At 42.0% G+C, this 20000-nt stretch overlaps 1 protein-coding gene across 10 annotated transcripts in view; it reads left to right on the forward strand.

Annotated features, from left to right (window-relative positions):
• Nucleotides 1-5531: 5531 nt before the first annotated feature.
• The window catches only part of cast (calpastatin), a 46352-nt gene continuing 31883 nt past the window's right edge, over nucleotides 5532-20000 (forward strand). For 4 of the 10 annotated variants that reach the window (XM_076284701.1, XM_076284705.1, XM_076284709.1 and 1 more), the window contains exons 1-2: nucleotides 5533-5667; nucleotides 7009-7089. In XM_076284701.1, coding sequence (XP_076140816.1) covers nucleotides 5623-5667; nucleotides 7009-7089 — 126 coding nt within the window. In that variant the 5' untranslated portion in view covers nucleotides 5533-5622. Of the gene's footprint in view, nucleotides 5668-6099; nucleotides 6413-7008; nucleotides 7090-15071; nucleotides 15214-20000 lie in introns of those variants that run through there. The other 6 variants (XM_076284706.1, XM_076284710.1, XM_076284713.1 and 3 more) reach the window with 3 other exon arrangements.

Consider the following 20000-nt stretch of genomic DNA (forward strand, 5'->3'; position numbering starts at 1 on the left):
TGTCAGCCACTGAGATTTTTTTATGAATTGTGGTAATTTTCTGTCAGATCCATTGAGAGAATTATGTCTGAGTATGCTTGTCAGCACTGTCGTGGTCATGACGTCTCTTAGGTAGTTGTTGTTGTGTGACAGAGCCGGACAGTAACGGAGTACATTTACTTGAGTACAGTACTTGAGTACAATTTTGAGGGATCTGTACTTTACTTGAGTATCATTTTTGGGGAGTACTCATGACTTTACTCAAGTACATTTGAGAGGCAAATATTGTACTCTTTACTCCACTACATTTCTATCCATAACCGTGAGTACCCGTTACTACTTCTAAAAAAAAAATCTCGGAAACCCTCAATTTGATGTTTCCCTCTCAAACGTGATTGGATTGTGCAGGCGCCACTGATTGGGACATCCTATCAGCAATCACCTTCAGCGTTCCGCCAAAGTCAACTCCATGGTCAGATGGAGACGAAAGAGACGAAACCATGGACGAAACAATGGATGAAGATGCAACAGGTCCATCCAGGGAATGTGCCAACCTGTGGCCCCACCTTGCAGGACTATTTAAATTTTCTGAACAAGTTAATGATAGTTTTCGCTTCAAGTGTTTCAATGACAAAATAGCATTTTGTATTTGAAATACGTATTTTAAATACATGTATTAGAAATACTGCCCATCCCTGGCAACATGGTAAAAAGATGAAAATGACTTGATTTTACTTTCAATTCCTTTTACATAATGATTCTCCAAGGTATTAACATTAACATTTTTCATTACTCTATGTATGACGTTTCTGTACATAAATGTAAGCACTGTGGCAGTAGTAATGCAGTATTTAGAAAAAGTAGGCTACTCTTGTACTCTTGATACTCAAGTGCTTTTAAAAACAAGTACTTCAGTACTTTTACTTAAGTAGACATCTGACTGTTGTACTTTTACTTGTAGTTGAGTAAAATTTAGCAAAAGGTATCTGTACTTTTACTCAAGTAATGAAGCTGTGTACTCTCTCTGCCTCTGTTGTGTGACAGAAGGTCACACGTATCGTATCTGAACTTCAGCATTAGCATCCAATTCGTCCCCCCCCACACACATACTAATTGCTTGAACTGAGCACATCGGCAACATCTGTGAATACCTGGCACCTTCAAACACACGTCAAAGCTGACCTTTACTTCCACCACACAAAAGAGATGGAGAGAAATGAGAGAACAGAAAGAGACAGAGATTGAGAGAGAGAGATGGTGACAGAGAGAGCAAGATTGGGCGTAAGAGAGAGAGAGAAGGAGATAAACTTGTTTATCTCATGTAGAGACACGTCACTGAAGGGCTGAAATGTTCCCTGTTTTTTTTTTTAGATAGATAACAATAATTATAGTAACAACTTAGTTTTATATAAATAGCCAAAGTCACTTAACAAAAGGAGGGGGAAGGGTGGGGAGGGGGCCTCAGTGAACAGGTGTTTTTTTGAACATGCCCAGATAGGGGGCACTGCGTATGAGGAGTGGTAGATTGTTCCATAGAGTGGGAAACAGCAACACAAAAGGATCTGTCCCCACAAATGTATAGAGGAGAGGATAGTAGTGCTAGTAGTGAGGATAGTAGTGCTAGTGGTGAGGATAGTAGTGCTAGTAGTGAGGATAGTAGTGGTGAGGATAGTAGTGCTAGTGGTGAGGATAGTGCTAGTGGTGAGGATAGTAGTGCTAGTAGCTTAGTCAGGATAGTAGCTAGTAGTGAGGATAGTAGTGCTAGTGGTGAGGGTAGTAGTGCTAGTAGCCTAGTGAGGATAGTAGTGCTAGTAGTAAGGATAGTAGTGCTCCTACCTCTGATCACATACTGTATTCATACACATCTCAAGTGGTAAAGACTGGCTGACTTGTGGCCTCACATCATCTGATGAGAAGAGACATTTATCATCTGCCCAGCGCCAGACTAGAGTGCTGCTATCCTAGAAATAATATGCATGACATTGCCAAACACTTTTACTGTTAGAGCTATTTCACGTGTAAGTGAAATGCGCTCTGAGAAACCAGCCAGACGGGTATCTTTTATTTGGGCAGTCTTTACTTTATCCAATTCTTTCTTTTAACTTGTTTGATCATATTATCTTTGTTTGTGGCTCAATAAAGCACAATACAAGACAGCTATGTCATCCCTCAATCCACTCTCTTGTCTCATTAATCCAATAAGGACCCTTAAAGAGATTCATCTCTGTAATCTACAAGGCCAACAAAAGATGCAGAGAAATGATAGCTTGTTACAAAACACACACCATGTCAAAACACACACCTTGTCCCTTTCTCCCTTCTCCAGTAGTGTATTCCTCTGTACACAGAGGAATACACTGTACCTCTGTTTCTCCGTTTCCACTTTCCAAAACACCATTCATTAAGGATTTAAAGATGATTATGTCTTTGTAATATATTCAACTCTGTCAAGTAAGTCCCCCCACATTGCAAAGTAAATCTAAGAAATGCCTTATTTCATCATGTTAAAAAGGTTCAATTCAACACTCTACAGTAAGGGTAAGTAATTATCATGAATTCATACATGAATTAATTCATGATTTATGCATTACTTCATTCCTTTATATCTTATGAATCATCAGGGATTGACATGATTTCAAAGTCTCTCATTCATGAGTCCATGCATGAACAACACATTAAGTAAAGAGGTAGGTGGGTACATCATTATGATTTATGATTTCTTAAGCATGATCATCATGATTACATGAATTTAGGGTTAGCTATGAGTTCCTCATGTTTGTGGCCCCTCAATTAAAGTGTGAACAATGGCATGTGTTTAGAGAACTGCACAAATTGTGTTCAATTCAGAATTTGAGTAGTGATGACCACGTTTTTGGCAGAAAAATAAATCATCATGATCATAAATCATAAATCATAATGATGTGCCCACCTAAATGCTTTAGTTGATGTGTTGTTTTATGTATGAAGTCACGAATGACAAACTCATGTAAATTCCTGATGATTCATGAGATATTAAGGAATGAAGCAATACATAAATCATGAATTAATTCATGCATAAATTCATGATAATTCATGTACCCTTACCTTAAAGTGTTACCGAATGAGGACCACTTTTTTGGCAGAAAAATAAATAGTCATGATCATGCTAATAAATCATAATTCATAATGGTGTGTCCACCGTACCTAATGCATTTGGTGATTGTGCTGTTCATGTATGAGGTCACGAATGACAAACTCATATCAATTCCTGATGATTCATGAGATATTAAGGAATGAAGAAATAAATCATTATAATTCATGCATGAATTCATGATAATTAATGTACCCTTACCGTAAAGTGTTACTAAGAGATTTACCAAATGTAATAAATACAATATCAAGTTAACAGTGAAGAGAGGAAAGTTCAGTGAATTAAATGTGTGAAATGGCTGGCAGTGTAATGTACATTAGTCTTAATTCAGTCCCATCAGAATGCAACAGAGATTGCCAGGGAGGATGACAAACCCATAGGCGATGAGTCAGAACTCTTACAGATGGTTAAGAAACTTCTCAGAAAAGCCTTGGCAGAAGAATTACGTTTTGAGTTGAATGTCTGTTTAATAGAAAAGGTTGTGGAGGATCTTATTCAGTCCCTTTGGCTCCCTCAGTTGCCCTTGTTATCTCTGTACTTTGTCGTGGTGTGGATGGCTGTGTAGGGTGGGAGTCATTAACTTCCACACTCACAGGCGGGTAGCTCATTGTGGGTGTAAATGTTATCTGTGTCACGCACTGCAGAGCTTTCTCACCCTGAATGTAATCTCAGCATCTCACCTCCCAGCCACAGGCACCAGAAGAGCTGCTCTGGACCTGAGAGAGAGAAAGAGAGAAGGGGGATGGAGCGAGGAGAAGAGGTAGAGAAAATGGGGGGGGGGGGGGGGGTAGTGGTTCAGGGTGACATGTAGCTACCACTTTCACAAGCGTCTCTCTTTCTCTACAGCATGCCTGAAATGGACACATCATTGTCATCATCTCTGCTTGCTTTCAGTTGTGCCAAACAAAAGACATAGATAAAACATGAAGGAAAACACAAGCATCCTTCTTGATCCCTAGTTTTCAAAAAGCTGATGTGGTAATATGACAATATTGGTAATTATGTTTGCATTGGAGCAAGGCTATGTTCCGATGATGTAGTTTATGTCTTGGACTAACCCTGTCTTTGCATCTTGTGTTTTAAAGTCATTGAAACTACTACAACAGGTAATAGCAACATTCATAAAACACTGCCATCTACTGACAAAAAGAAATACACCACATCGATGGCCATCACAAGTGCATTGTTTGTTCGATTGCATAATCATCAGATATATGCAATAGTAGAACAGGGAAAATACTGGTTTAATGCAGGCTTCCCTCAGAAATACAGCAGTCAATGCAATGAGATTGCCACAGAGCTACGTAACTGAAGTAGGCTACCCTCCTCATTTTTAGTGTCTAAATCAGGTCTCTTCAAAGGACCTTTTTCCCACTAAGCAATGAATCTATACTTTGGATTTGGATTTCCTTTCATAACCGTTGTTCTAATACAATTCATTTGGATAATCATTCTCAATTTTCAAAATAACCACTAGGAGGAACCATTGCAAAGGAGCAAGAGTAGCTGAGGTATAATGCAGTCGCAGTACAATTGCTCATGCGTCACTCATGGTCGTGATATGATTTGGTGTAGGTGAAACAAAATCTACATGTCCTTCAGATTGATGATAATCACCTATATTATTCACTCAGACATTGGCAAGGGGAAACCATAACTGCAGGACACTCTTATGCATTTTTCCACCTGTCAGTGTCATGACGGACATGGTGGATCCACTGTATGTAAACACAAGCAGTAGCTTTTTGGTTGCAGTTGGTGTGTTTGGTACAAATCATGTTGCTTACAGCATGTGAGAATAGGTGTGGTGTGCACTGAATACAGTATGCATAAAGTGGAAACGAGTAAAAGAACAATGGCACATGCACACAAACACACACACACATACGCATACACACACACACAGACACCTTTCCTATCAGTCTTAGATCAGCTGAATGGGAAGCTGGTATGCATCAGATAAGACATGGAGGGAAATCCAACTTCTCCATCCCAGCATGGTGCACATACTCCATACAATCTGAAAAAACGCTAACATCCTGCTCATACAATGCAATTATGCAACATACATACACACGCGCACACACAGAGAGAGAGAGAGAGAGGGGTGAAGAGATAAAGGGGGGGGGGGGGTTGTTGCGTGTGAGTACGCGCGTAGTAGCTTATTGATTTAATGATTGACACGGTCGAACAGTTCCAAACCTAAATCTATCACATTCTCTATACAGATCCATGTTTGCTTATCATTGCGTAATAGAGCGGTAGAGCTTGCGGCATCAATCAGATTTGGTTCACAGCTTCCGCGGAACAAAAGCGCAGACCCTGTTGACACATTGCCACGACACCCTCCCCCTTTGCCAGCGTCTCTTACAGGCCCGGGCCGATGACTCGAGATTCTGGGCGGGAGGAGCAGCGGTGCGCCGTGACTGTACCCATCAGTGCCTGTGCTTCTTGGTTCTGTAGCTCGTTTCGCGTTCGCACACAATAGATCCGTCCCCTACCGCACGTCAACCATGCCGCACAGGAAGAGGGGTCATGGACGCAAAAAGCCCCGTGGGGTGAGTGCTTTTGCAGCTATTGTAGTCATAAATGGGCAGACTGCATGGAAGAAATGATGTATTAAGCCTGGGACTGTTTATTTGTCAGGTGCTATTAGAGCATAACTTGGTGGCAGACGAGATGACAGACTGATTAATTAGTCGTGCTGAAAAGTCTAACTGTTGGATGTCATTATGGGATGCTTCAAGCGACAGGGGGTGGGGAACTTTTTGCACGCTGATATGTCGCCTATCTTACAGCGCCGTTGTTTATTACTTCTCTTGCTGATTGCCACACTCTGTGGCGATGTTGTCTTTAATCCGGGATGGGCCTGGCATGAAAGAACTCTAAAAATGCAGAGTACTGGGTTCATTGCGTAACGCGCATCTCCCATTGAAAACCCTGGGAACACCCCAAAAGAAACTGCGCGCAGTTTACCAGTGAAAGTCAAACCACGCTATTTCCTCACTACCCTAATCCGAGGAAGACATAAATCATTAAGGGACTTAATCCAGTCAGGGACAGTTCTATGAACCGCTTCATCTGCAGCAATTATCATTCTTGTTCTCACAGCAGACGCACAGGAGTGGCACTTTCAACCGGAACGTTAGTGAGGTTGAGTAGAACGGGAGAGAGGGGGCGTTATTACCAGCTAAAACACGATCCACTCTTTCTGCCAGTTTTCAGAGTTTTCTCCCCCCAACGGTGCTAGAAACTCTCTCTTCCGTCTCCCCCATGGCATACGCCGCATATTGGATGACGCTCGTGAGTATACGTACGGATTTCCTTGGGCTTTGTCGGTAACAGCGGGGCGAATTCTGTCGTATCGAGGGGTGTGTGTCTTGGCAAGTTCGCTTGAATTTAACTGTACACAACTTCATCGAGTTACTCAAGATCACATTTTGAGAGTTTGATTGATTCACTTAAAACTTAGAAGTTGCTCCCTTATTTTAGGCAGCAGGGGTGTGGTTGCATTTCTATACTTAAGTTTGATATGCGATTAAGTGTTGAGTAATCCTTTATCAGTGGAGATAATATCGCGGGACAGTAATGTGTGCAGAAGGTATCACACCTTTTTATTTCAATGGAAGAGAAGTCGTTTTAACAGTCTCAATATGCTACCTACACTGAATTATAAAACGTGTTCTTAGTAATCTCATACAGTTTTCAGTATGTGTGTGCGTGCGTGCGTGCGCTTCTGCGGAGTCTGTATATCCAACCAATTTAGCTCATTATCTTACATTATCTTTATATGTCTCTGTGTGTGTGTGTGTATGTGTGTACAGTGGGATATAGAGGTTTTTGTGTCTGTATAGGTTCGCTAAATGTGTTGTATGACTGTATGTGTGTGTGATCTCCAGAAAGGTGAGGGATCGCTCCCAGGAGTTGATCGTCAGACTTCTACAAGTCACACCTCACACAAAACAACCTCTGGTTCTCAGGTAAGGATGTGTGTGTGTGTGTATGTGTGTGTTTGGCAGGGGTGTCTTGCTCTGTGAGGTACAGGTGGCTGAGAAGTCCTGTGTGGTGAAAGAACTATTCTAATTGTGACCTTGTCAACAGAGAGTGGTAGAGAGACAGAGAAAGAGAGAGAGAGAGAGAGAGAGGTGGGTAAGAGACACCAAATGCTCAGAGCAGTTCACATGATATATCACATATACGTGTGAAGATGGAATATAACAGCTACCTCCAAAATACTCACATAGGTTCAACTTTATTTTAATGTTATGAAATAGTAGGCAGAAACTATCTGTAGCCATAATGCCTTATACAATATTTTGGGATAGCATTATTATGACCGCCGCGCAGCGAAGCGTCATATAGGTTTAGTCAGATTTTTTTTTTTTTTTTTTTTTTTTTTCGCATGCCCAAATTTCCGTCAATGAGTCCCGGGACACTGAAAGACCGGGGTACACGAAACTTGGTGGGCATGTAACCCCACATGGATAGCATGGAACCATCGTTTTTCATTTTAATTTGTGGCCCCCTTCCGCTGGACTGGACCCCCGAAAGGAGGGTAGGGCAGACACAGTTTTCTGTGAATATCTCGAAAACCGTAGGGTTTAGTAGGACCATTTTTTTTGTATGTTGATCTCAAGGGGCCATGTCAACCCATTCCATAACCACTCATTTCATGTATAGCGCCACCTAGTTAAACACAAAAAAGTAAAAATGAGGTGTTGTAATCGCAGGTATCTGTGACCTAACATAGTCAAAACTGCACGAAATTGGAAGTGTAGGATCATTATGACACCCTCTGTATGCACGCCAAATTTTGTGGAATTCCGTTCATGGGGGGCCACACAATAAATTAATTTATGTTACTATACACCAACTGGCCTGTAGGTGGCCGGAGACAGTTTTCTGTGAATATCTCGAGAACCGTAGGGCCTAGGAGGTCCACCTTTTTTATGTATGTTGGTCTTAAGGGGGCATGTCAACCCATCCCATTACCACTTATTTCATGTATAGCGCCACCTAGTTAAAAATTAAAAAGCAAAAAATTAGGTGTTTTCATCACAATATCTCTGGCTGACAAGGTTAAAACTGCACGAAATTAAAAGTGTAGGATCATTATGACACCCTCCGAATGCATGCCAAGTTTTGTGTACTTTCGTTCATGGGGGGCCTTACAATAAAATAATTTATGTGTACATTTAGTGACGTACACCAACAAGGATTCCCGGGACACTGAAAGACCGGGGTACACAAAACTTGGTGGGCATGTACCCCCACATGGATAGCATGGAACCGTCTTTTTACGTTTTGATCTGTAGCCCCCCCGCTGGACTGGACCCCCCGAAAGGAGGGTAGGGCAGACACAGTTCTCTGTGAATATCTTGAGAACTGTAGGGCCTAGGATGACCATTTTTTTCCGTATGTTTGCCTCCAGGGGTCATGTTAACCCATTTCATGTGCACACATGTGCACAAACAGATACACACACACACACACACACATACATTCACAGTAATCATACGTATGACACATACTCACACAGTAGACATATGTACGCTTGCATGCACAGGCACATACGCAGGCACACACACAAGCACGCACACACACACACACACACACTCACACACACCCACACACATAACATAAACATAACACAAACAATCAAGAATTTCTCAGAATTATGAACAGGCAAGATGGAGGTGGGGTTGTATAAAATTAATTTTACATGTGAAATCTATGAACTAATCATGTTTTGGTACTTGTTGTCTAGCAGATACCAAGAATTGAGTGTGGATAATGCAATTTAGTGAGACAGTTAGAATCATATAGGCCTTTCAGCGTGATTTCTTTTTGTGGAAAAAATGTGCTGGACTGGGCGGCGGTCATATTTTGTACCGCTCTGCGGTACATCTAGTTGTTATGATGACCGTGGTTAATCAAAAGCAACAGTAGCTTACAGGATCATCTAACTTACTGACAGTTAGGCTGTCTTTAGGGTTTGCTGAATAGTTGTCCCATTACTGCTGATAATTTGTGGATGATCATGTCAATCATGTCATCAAAATGTCATAAAAAATAACCGTTACTCTGATGTTCACCATGTCTGTACATTTGCTGGAACAGAAAGTGATTGCAGGGAAGCATGGGAGGAGAGCCTTCTCAATCCCATCTTAATCTGTACCAGCCATACCCTGTCCACAACCCACCATGCAGCCAACACTCCCACATTCTTTGTATCTAGGGCAGCGCCAGCTTGTTCTTCAGTGCTATACAAAGATAATGAATTCAAATGATAAACAGAGAGAGTTAAGAGCAGATTTGTAGAAAAATTATGCTGTTACATGACTGACCACTAGTATCACTTTGCTTTTGCTGTTGTAAGCATAATTTCCCTGCAAACTTTATTGTGCAGATTCAATTATGTGACAGTAACATGACATGACGTGACAGTGATGGATGGATCAAATGCCTTTAACTGGTAATGACATGAATGACTTTCATAAACAAGAAGAGAAAATATGTTGTATGGCCTCAAGCTTTGAGTGTATTTTAGGCTTTACTGCCCTCTGTTGCTCAAAAGTTGTGCATACAGCATACAGCTGTTATTAGTTACAGTATAAAAGTTAAAGTGCATTGCTACCCACCCATACTGCCATTACTAGCTGACATACACTTAGGTGCACCAGCAGACCATTCGTCTGTCACTTAATCTCCATTACTTCCCCCACTGGCGCTACTAAACCAGGAAACGTATGCTAGTTTCCAAAGGCAAATTTACTTTGGAATGTGAATGAACCCTCTAGTAAACAGTTGCAGGCAGGGGTCGAAGACCTGCCTGATATACAGCATGTATGAGATAGCTGGATCTCCAGTCCCTGCTCTCTGACTGTGGGCTGGATTAACATGGCCTTGATATTTGAGACATCCCAGTGTCCATAAGGTTTACTGCATAGTGCAGTAGGATGTGACTACTGTATGTGTCTGTATATGAAGGTGTGTGTGTGTGTGTGTGTGTGTGTGTGTGTGTGTGTGTGTGTGTGTGTGTGTGTGTTGTGTGTGTGTGTGTGTGTATGTGTGTGTGTTGTGTGTGTGTGTGTATGTATAGTATGTATAGTATGTATATGGTGAAGCTTGCTGCACAGGTTTTCTGTTGCTGTCCATGAGAGAGGAGGTGTGTAGATGAAGGATGAGCCCAGAAATAGCTTTGCCACGAGTTCAGTTACACTGACACACATAGACACAGTGACATTGACACACTCTTTTGAACACACACACACACACACACACACACACACACACACACACACACACACACACACACACACACACACGCACACACCAAATACTATGGAGAAAATTCCTTCATTTCATTCCCTTAAACATAGATTTATCACCACTGTATGTGGTGCATACTGTACATCATTGGGAGGTCCCCACCCACCCACACACACACACACACACACACACACACACACACACACACACACACACACATTAGTGCTTTTTCTTGAGAAGTAGCAGCTGGTTGAACAAGCTGGGTTAGCTTCCAGCCGCTCTTACAGGTGTGGCTCAGGGTGGCTGGCCGCTCAGCTGTAAGACAGTGAGATAAAAGATAAAGACAGGCTCATGGAACAATAGAGACTGTCAGTCAGCACGAGAGTGTACATGTTATTGTAGAAGCATGAAAGGCTCTTTCAGCCGGGGTGTTTAAACTGGTGCCATGCTGTCGTTTATTTGTTTGATGTGCTTGTGTGGGATGGTGGCTATGACTTTGTGTGGACACAAACCTTGTGGTGTCTTGCCAAAGTAGAGTCTGTATGTACGGTATATTTGAATGTGTGTGCATGTGTGTGTGAGAGAGATGGGATGAGAGTATCTGTCTTATTATGGGATAGGCCCAGGCTCAATTGATGCTTGGTTTCATTGGCAAAAACAATATTGGCAATAGGAATATACATATGTACATCTTATAACATTTTATTGCTATCTCTGCTTTACCTTCCTCCTACAAGTATATCCATCTGTCTGTATGTCTGTATGTATGTGTGGCTCATTGGAACTAAAATATCCAGTCACACTGGAATGGAACTGCGTGTTCTCAGTAGAGTTGTGTCATCATTGTGTCACTCTGCTGTAGGGTCAATATTACCCATCTTTTTCATGTCTGTATGCAGCTGGGCCTTGCTGCATGTCGTATTAAACATCTAAAGACATAAACATCTAAACAACACTCAGCTTTGGTGAAGTTTTACTTTTTAACTTTTTACTTTTTCTTCATGCCATCTGTCTTTCTCATCGTCTGTCGGTGTCCTCTATGCATCAGATCTCACGTGTTTGTTTTCAGAGCAAGCAGCTCAAAATATGTTTCACTGCCAGCGTCACCTAATATCAGATTGCAGGTTGCTTGAGAGTTCTTTCTCAATAGTAATCATGTGAATGGTTGACACACACTCATACATACTCTGACAGCCACAGACAGACTTGAAGATGTGTATGCTTAAGTAAATAATCTCATATACACATACATCACACATACTAAGTTTGTGCGGTGTGTGGTGCTCCTCTCTCTCTCTTTCTCTCTTTCTATATGTGTGTGTGTGTGTGTGTGTGTGTTTGAGGAGAGAGTTTTGATGTGTTGATGTCAACAGATGAAATCGGAATGTGTGTCACACGAGAGCACATGTTTCATCCTTCCTCACCTCAATATGGGGGTTCAAAACATAGAAGCAACACACACACACACACACACACACACACACACACACACACACACACACACACACACACACACACACACACAATATGAGCTGGTACCCATGATAAATGTGTGTGTCTGTGTGTGTCCACTGTAAATGCAGCCTTTGTTCGGTCCTTCAACAGAGAGAGTTTGTTGGGAAGGTCTGGAGTGGCTGTGAGTGGAATTACGGTACTCCTTTCCTCTATTGTCAAGGCCATCATCCGCCCCGTGCGGAAATGCTCCATTCATCAAAGCGTTTATTTGTACAGGAATGCAAATTCAGGAATCAGGATGGATGATGGATGGATAGACAGATGTAGTGCATTTTTAGATGACTGGCTGGAGAGATAAAAACATTTTTGTGTAAGTCTGTGTGTGCTAGGTCATTAGGTCATAGTGAATGTTTCACTTCATGTGTGCTCTTCCATAGATGAGTGAGAAAACAGTTCCCATACCACAGATACCATTTCAATCTAGGCAGCACCTCTCTAGAACACACATTTACCTTGGCCTAATTATGACTGCATCGGGGAGTCAGCATGGCAGTGAATGCACTAAAAGAAAAAGCTCGCAAAGTGCCCTATATGCAATAAAAAGACATTTCTGGAACATAAACATACCTATTAAAATTTGGTGCAAAATATTTGACTGTGTAATCCAGCCCATTGCGCTGTATGGATGGGGTATGGGGTCCACTCAGTGAGCTACACTAAATGGGACAAACATCCTATAAAAAGCCTAAATGCAGAGTTCTGCCGATTGATCTTAAAAATCCAAAAGAAAACAAAACACCAACCAATGTATGCAGGGCAGAACTAGGCAGATTCCCATTGGCCATCAACATGCAAAAAAGGAGACAAAAAAAAAACAAAGCAAATTAGAATGTTACTGGTCAATAAACTCTGAATACCAATTGGAGGAATATCTCTTTATTGTTAGAGATATATGTCAGAGACGCATCCTGACCAAATACAGACTCAGTGGCCACAGTCTAGCCCTAGAAAAAAGTATACTAAAAAAATCCTGGTTGCCAAGAGAGCAAAGAATATGTGGTCACTGCATAACAGGCGAGGTTGAGACTGAGGTGCACTTCCTTCTTGCGGCAGATCTTGCTGCCAATGCTTTAAGGCAAATTCTAATGTCTAAATGTTCTGCTTTGGCAATGCAAAAATATTTCTCATGCTAAGCTCACTTGAATTGAATTGAGTGTAGAATTAGAGGTGAATAAGTAGAGAGTGATGGAGTGTATCTGTTGTCATTGTGTGTCTGTATGTGTGTGTGTGTGTGTGTGTTTGTGTGTGTGTGTGTGTGTGTGGCATAGTTAATTATTTTGTGAAAGGGTTAGTGTTATGAGTTTCTAATTTCTGAAAGATAATGATCCGTATATTACAACACAAGTTCTGATGTTATATTGTTATATTTTCCTGATAAGTATTTGCTTTGGCAACACTATATTTGTTTTAGCAACACTGTACAGTCATACTAATAAAACAACTTTGAATTGAACTTTGAATTGAGAGAGAGAGAGAGATGCTGTTTTCATAGGTAGTGACAGTGTTTCTTTTCTCAAAATATCAGGGCTTCAATTGTGTGTGTGTTTGTGCGTGTGTGAGTCATTCACTGTTTTATTGTTGTGGATGTCCCCACCTTATAAGCGATCATCTGGAGCTGAGCCTTTATACATGATGAGTATATTACCGCTGTAAGCCTTGTGACAGAACTGGACTTGGCCCTCTCTCTCTCACTATCTCTCTCTCACTATCTCTCTCTTTCTCTCTCTGCATGGTGTGTGTAGAAATAGTGTTCTATTCTATTCTTCTTTTTTGTCACCTTCGCTAATGATAAAATGTATAGGCCTATAGGTTTATCTCCTTTGGGTCAGGGTTCAGAATGAGTGCAGATGTCTTTTTGCATAGCTTTGTTAGTTATCAAAGCATTCATATTTTGTAATGACTATACTGAGCCACTATCTTGTTTTATAAATATGCACAAGGATTATTTAGGTGGTCTGGAAAGGTTCGCTGGAAGGTCTGGAAAGGTCTTTAGCTCTCTTGATATGATTGTTTGCGTTATGCAGTTCTGTGTGTGTGTGTGTGTGTGTGTGTGTGCAGGGGGGTGGGGTTGGGGAGGGTTAAAGTTTACTTGTCAGGATGTGAGCTTGACCTGTTTGTGTGGGTGTGTAGGTGCATTTGTGTGTCTTCTGTCAAACATCCCCCTCAGAGATAACAGGCTTCTTTTGCACAGTTCACTGCTTTTCCATTGCCTTTTTGCGAGTAGGGATGTAACGATTACCGGTATAATGGTAAACCGCGATACAAATGTTGATGATAATAATTATCGTTTTCATTTCAAATATCATGATTATCACTCTTGATTACCGCGGTGTGGAAACCGTGTATTTAATCCTTCCCAGCTTCATCCGAGCCTACTTTTGACATACAGTAGGCCTCGTACAATGGAACAAAACTGGTACCCTACTGATTCTGTTGTCTAATTGATGGTTTTAACTACGATTCAGATTAGGCTACACCTGATTTTAAAAGGCGGAACTTTTTCACCGCAAAACGTGCACTGTATCATGTAGCCACTCTGCGTCTTTTTATGTTCGCGTCCACATTAAATCCATTCCACTCACGTTATGAGGAGAATACAGTAGCCTAAAGTTTTATTTTGAACGCTTACTTTGGTCTCACTCATTGCATCCAAATAACAGAAATAGCTAACTCCAAGTTATGGTAGGGTAAGTTAAGCTATAAGCACATAGCCAATTAAACATGAAAGAAAAAAGTGAACGGGACACTTTTTGACACTATTTCAGCTTGTGTAGGCCTATCAGTGCTTTCTGAACATATTGAACACACTTTTAGAAATACCGCGATAATACCAAAAACCGTGATAATTTTGGTCACTATAACCGTGAGGTTAAATTTTCATACCGTTACATCCCAATTTGCGAGGGTTGTCTGCTCTCTGTGTCTTTCTCCAATAAAGTTATGCCATGTCATGTCAAAGTTTAACAGCTGACAACTATGTCTAAGTTTATGTGTGTGTGTGTGTGTGTGTGTGAGAGAGAGAGAGAGTGGTCATTCCCTTTATAGCCCTCCCTCTCCTGCTGCTATTTCAGATGATTAGCCCCACCCCTCCTGCCCGCCATAACCCCTCCTCTTTGCCCATGCTCAGACCCTCCCTCTTTTCTGTGGAGTGTTTGGATCTTGCTGTAGCTCTGAGCGCTGTCTCATACTCACTCACACACACACACACACCCCTCCATACACAAGTACGGCCAGTAATCATGGGCCAGATTCTGAGTTGGTTCCGTGGGCCTACGCGCGACGGCCAAACTTTGCAAGATGTTACAGTGGAAGAGCAGGTAAGTGTGTGAGAGAGAGAGAGAAAGAGAGAGAGAGAGAGAGAGAGAGAGAGAGAGAGAGACACAGTGTGTGGGTGTCAAGGAACATGTGTTTTAAAAGAACTGTCTGTACCCAAAACTCTCGGCTGCTCTGATGACAAAGTAGATCTCTCACTTCTAATGCTTATGTGTGCTCTTTCTTTTGGGAGTGTTAGCGGGTGTTAGCAAGTTCAGCATGTTGTTCTTTCTTGTGCCTACTCCTCCTGCGTGTCGTTGAGAGAATCTGCTGTCACACGTGATTTTATGTACAAGTTTTTGAAATGGGTGGGTTAGTTAGATAGGAGAGATCTCTTGGCACAGCTCCAAGACAGCCTACAAAAAGGGAGGAGGAGAAGAGGAATTTCAGAGCGGTAGAGACTTCTGGGAAGCTCTTGAAACTCAAGCTTGAAACAGAGAGAGAGAGAGTGAAATGAAAAAGAGTGATGGTGGAGGAATTGAGCTCAGGAAACAGTATGTCCTCTGTTCACTGGGCTCTGGGCTTGTAATGTTGGGTATCCAGTTTTTAAGCAGGGAAATATTTGTGTGCATTAGTGCCATTGTGAGTAGTATGCTGGTGCTTGTGTGTGTGTGTGATTGTGTGTGTGGGTGTGTGTGTGTGTCATGTCATTCATTCATTCAGGCACTTGAGATGTTTTGTATGCGTTGAAGTAAACTGTGTGAAGACACAATTGTTTGTATCCGGCTAATGATATTTTGCTGACTAGGAAACATGAGTGTGCTGTTAAGTGCTGCATAGAGTCAGAGCGTTTCAAGACTGTCAGTTTAGTTAGAACGTTTTGAGTGGTGAGTTTCCTTTCACCTAAGCGCTGTTTTTGGACAAAGTTTGTTTTGTTCGGACTGATAGTGCAGTAGGACTAGTGGGAGAGATCTTTCAGTCATAATATATGATGGTGCTTTTAAAGTAGACACAGCCATGTGAGAGAGAGCTTTCTAAGTGGCTGCCATGGTACTCTGATACCCTGATTTAGAGCAAGTATATTACTGTGTGTGTGTGTGTGTGTGTGTGTGTGTGTGTGTGTTTGTGTGTGGGTACTGGGCAGGAGGCCCGGGATGGCATAGTGTACATACCCACAGTGCAGTGAGCTCCTTGCTTAACTTCAGCTCCTGTGTGGCTGGCTAGAAAAGCACACACTAATATACACACACAGACAGACAGACAGACAGACACACAGACAGACAGACACACACACACACACACACACACACACACACACACACACACACACACACACACATACAAGACACTACATGTGTGCAATCTCTTTGATAGTGGCCATTTTAGCAGGAATGCAACAGTTCAGAATAGTCACATTCACACAGGAATGTACTGACCTTTTTATCGGTGGTGTTTCAATAGTATGTTCACTTAAAGATCAGCATTAATGCCATGGTAAAGTAGTGGATGTAATGGTGTGGTCTATAGGCCTATGCACAATACTGACTTGATGCAATATTCATTACTGCACATTGCCTTTTCCTATCCTAGCCTTGAACTAAGTTAACCTAAGACAAGTCAAACTTGGTTAAGTTAAGCTAAGATAACAAGCATTAAGCCTATAACCTAGTTAAGTCTGAACTTAGTGTCTCAGTGAGATACTGTATAATAAATGCTTTGGCTGGTTGTAAGGCCAATTTGAGTGTTTGCGGGTGATGAAATGTGGTGCAGTGGTGTTGGGTTGTACGTGTGTAATCTCTAAACTGCATTGATCGGATAACAGAGTAGGCCATAGTATTGGCAAATAGATCCAGGGCATGTGTGTGAGTTTGTAGGTATGGGTCAACTTACAAAAGGCAGATTCAGTGGTGTTAGTTTGTGTGTGTGTGTGTGTGTGTGTGTGTGTGTGTGTGTGTGTGTGTGTGTGTGTGTGTGTGTGCAGGGTTGGGTCAGATTACTTTGAAATGTAATCCATTACTGACTACAAATTACATGGCAATTTTTGTAATCAGTTACGTAATCAGGATTACCAAAAACATGTAACGTAATCTGATTACTTTAGGATTACTTTTAGATTACTTCAATAAATATGTCCCTTAAGTAAAAGACACCACCACTGAATTGATGAAAGAATTCTCATTCTATTTTTCTGTTTATTATTTCATTACATCTAAGAAATCTCTTTGCTCTGAGTAAAGCATTCCTGTGTGAATTAACTGATCTTTTCCTCCAAAAATCTTAATGTAGCCCCTTGTTTTAGTGTTACCATTTACTTTGAGGTCACCAGGTCCCATTGTCTGAAAAACACCCAAAACTAATACATTTCTATAGCTATTCTCCACTTTGGGGGTGGTATTTTGGTGGTTGAAATTTTCCCCATCCCAAAATTGATCACTTAGTCATGGATGTGATCATGGATCACTATTCTCCACTATTTTTGATCCCGTGAGGGAAATTTGGTCTCTGCATTTAACCCAATCGGTGAATTAGTGAAACACAAACAGCACACAGTTAACACACAGTGAGGTGAAGCACACACCAACCCGGAGCAGTGAGCTGTCTGCTACAACGGCGCTCGGGGATCAATGAGGGGTTAGGTGCCTTACTCAAGGGCACTTCAGCCGTGGATGTGGGCATGGGAGAGAAGTGCTCAACCACTTTCCCCGCCCACATTTTTTCTACTGGTCGGGGATCGGACCGGCAAGTCCGAAGCTTGTCGAATTAAAAGATAACTAGGCTATCATTAAAAAGTTGCATTGCTTGCATGATAAAATGTAATCAGGTAATCCCCAACAATGTAACTGTAATCTGATTACACAATTTTTTTATTGTAATCTGGGCTGATTATAGTTACTTGATTTTTGTAATCTGATTACGTAATCCAGATTACATGTAATCCGTTACTACCCAACCCTGTGTGTGTGTGTGTGTGTGTGTGTGTGAGTGTGAGTGTGTGTGTGAGTGTGTGTGTGTGTGTGTGTATTTGAGATTGTGTTTTCATATTCACTATCTGCCCCTTCTCACTGGTGGAATGTCAGACGTCTCACCCTGCTGTCATTTTTGGCCTGAGTGTCTCAAGCCTGCACAGAATCACACGCACACACGCACACACACGCATACTTCCCTGCCCTGCTGGAACAGCAGCAGTGTGGCGTGCCCTTGTGCACTGTTATATAAAAGAGCTGAATTACTTCCAGACCTGCAGGCAAACTTCTGTAACTAGGGTGCCACCACCCTAACACACACTGTCTCTCACTTTCTCTCTCTCTTTCTTTCTCTCTCTTTCTCTCTCTCTCTCTCTCTCTCTCTCTCTCTCTCCCTCTCTCCATGTTTGTCTCTCTGCATCTATCTGCCCCTCCCCCTCAGTGCTGTCCACACACATACACACAGTCCCATTCTCCTGCATGGTGTCTGGTCACTGTGAGTGCTGTAACATACAGCAGGTCCATGCTGCTCTATGTCCAGCTGTTATGTTGTTATGAATATGCAGCCACTGGGTTGGCAATGACTCGGTGACACATCCACGCAGAAAAATACCCAATCACCCTCCCCCCCCCCCTCGTCACAGAGAGCTCATCCTGTACTGTAGTGAGCTGCTGGAAAAAAAAGGCCGTCATCATTTGACACTTATTCAGCTCGGAAAGCATGCCAGTGAAAGGAAGTACTTGTTACGGAGGCTCTACTTGAACAAAAGTATGTGGTTTACTGGGAGAGTCTTTATCCATCCATCCATCCATCCATTAGTTCCTTGCAGCGGCTGTTGGTAAGGTCACTGTAGGGCCCCATAGGGTGCTGGGTCTTTGTGTGTAAGGTCATGGTGGTTGTGCTAGCGCTAGCGTGCAAATGCAAGCTCATTGTGGTTGAGGACATTGGCTAATCAGAATGGAAGTGCGCTAGCGCCTCCATTTGCTAACTATACACAAAGTTATGTTGGTGAATCACTGGTAGTAGAACATCAGGATACAAAACTCCTGATATGGTAGGATGAAGGATGATTCAGTTCTGTTGTTTTCAAGCTCGAAATGGCAACAACAATCACAAAATCTAATTCCGCCGTAGGCAGCTACTGAGAGGTAATGGGCCTGAACAAAAAGCTTGATGTGTGCGCATGTGCTGACTGTTCACTGCCCTTTTGGGCCGTATGGGTCCCTTGTAGTGGCTGGACTTTGAATAGCAGGAAGTCGGCCAGAATGGGCATCAGTCACAAGATGATGGGTGCTGGGCTGATGAACACTGTGTTTTCTGTCTGATCTGACCAGAGGGAGGCTCGAAACAGGGCATGTCAACAACCTGTGGCCTTTTCCAATGATACTCTAAAAACAGTAAAGACAAAGAGCTTCTTTTCACCATGAAATGATGGCGTGCAGTGTTGTCACACAGTGCATGGTGTCACAGTGTTATCATTGGGTTCTAGAAGACAGTCTAGCAAAGAGAACTTTAAAAGGTGCAGCAATGGACATGCTCACCAGAAAGTGTTGATAAGGTAAAGCAATGAATTCATTGTTCATTGTGTGAGAAGAGTTTGGTACCTTCTGGGTTGATCACAGTTTCCTTTGTTTTCTATGCATTCCTTCTTAGTCTGTACTTGCTGGACTCCTGCCAGTAGACTTCCTTTACCTCTGGTTGTCCAGATCCAGGCAGGATATTGAGAGCCTGATGCTTTTGTTTGAAATGCTACAAGCACTGCATATGCAGCAGGGCCACTCTAGCAAATCACTGTGCAAGGAGCATCACAGTTATCCAACAGATACTGTTCAAACTAAATCACTAAACCGTAGTTTATTCCAAAATTGTTTTGGTCTGCAAAGACAGC

This window comes from Alosa pseudoharengus, unplaced genomic scaffold (genome assembly GCF_046254945.1).
Source record: "Alosa pseudoharengus isolate Yale_2024_CS ecotype anadromous, Long Island Sound unplaced genomic scaffold, YU_APseudo_1.1 YU_APseudo_1.1_scf_14, whole genome shotgun sequence".
NCBI classification, from domain to species: Eukaryota; Metazoa; Chordata; class Actinopteri; order Clupeiformes; family Clupeidae; genus Alosa; species Alosa pseudoharengus.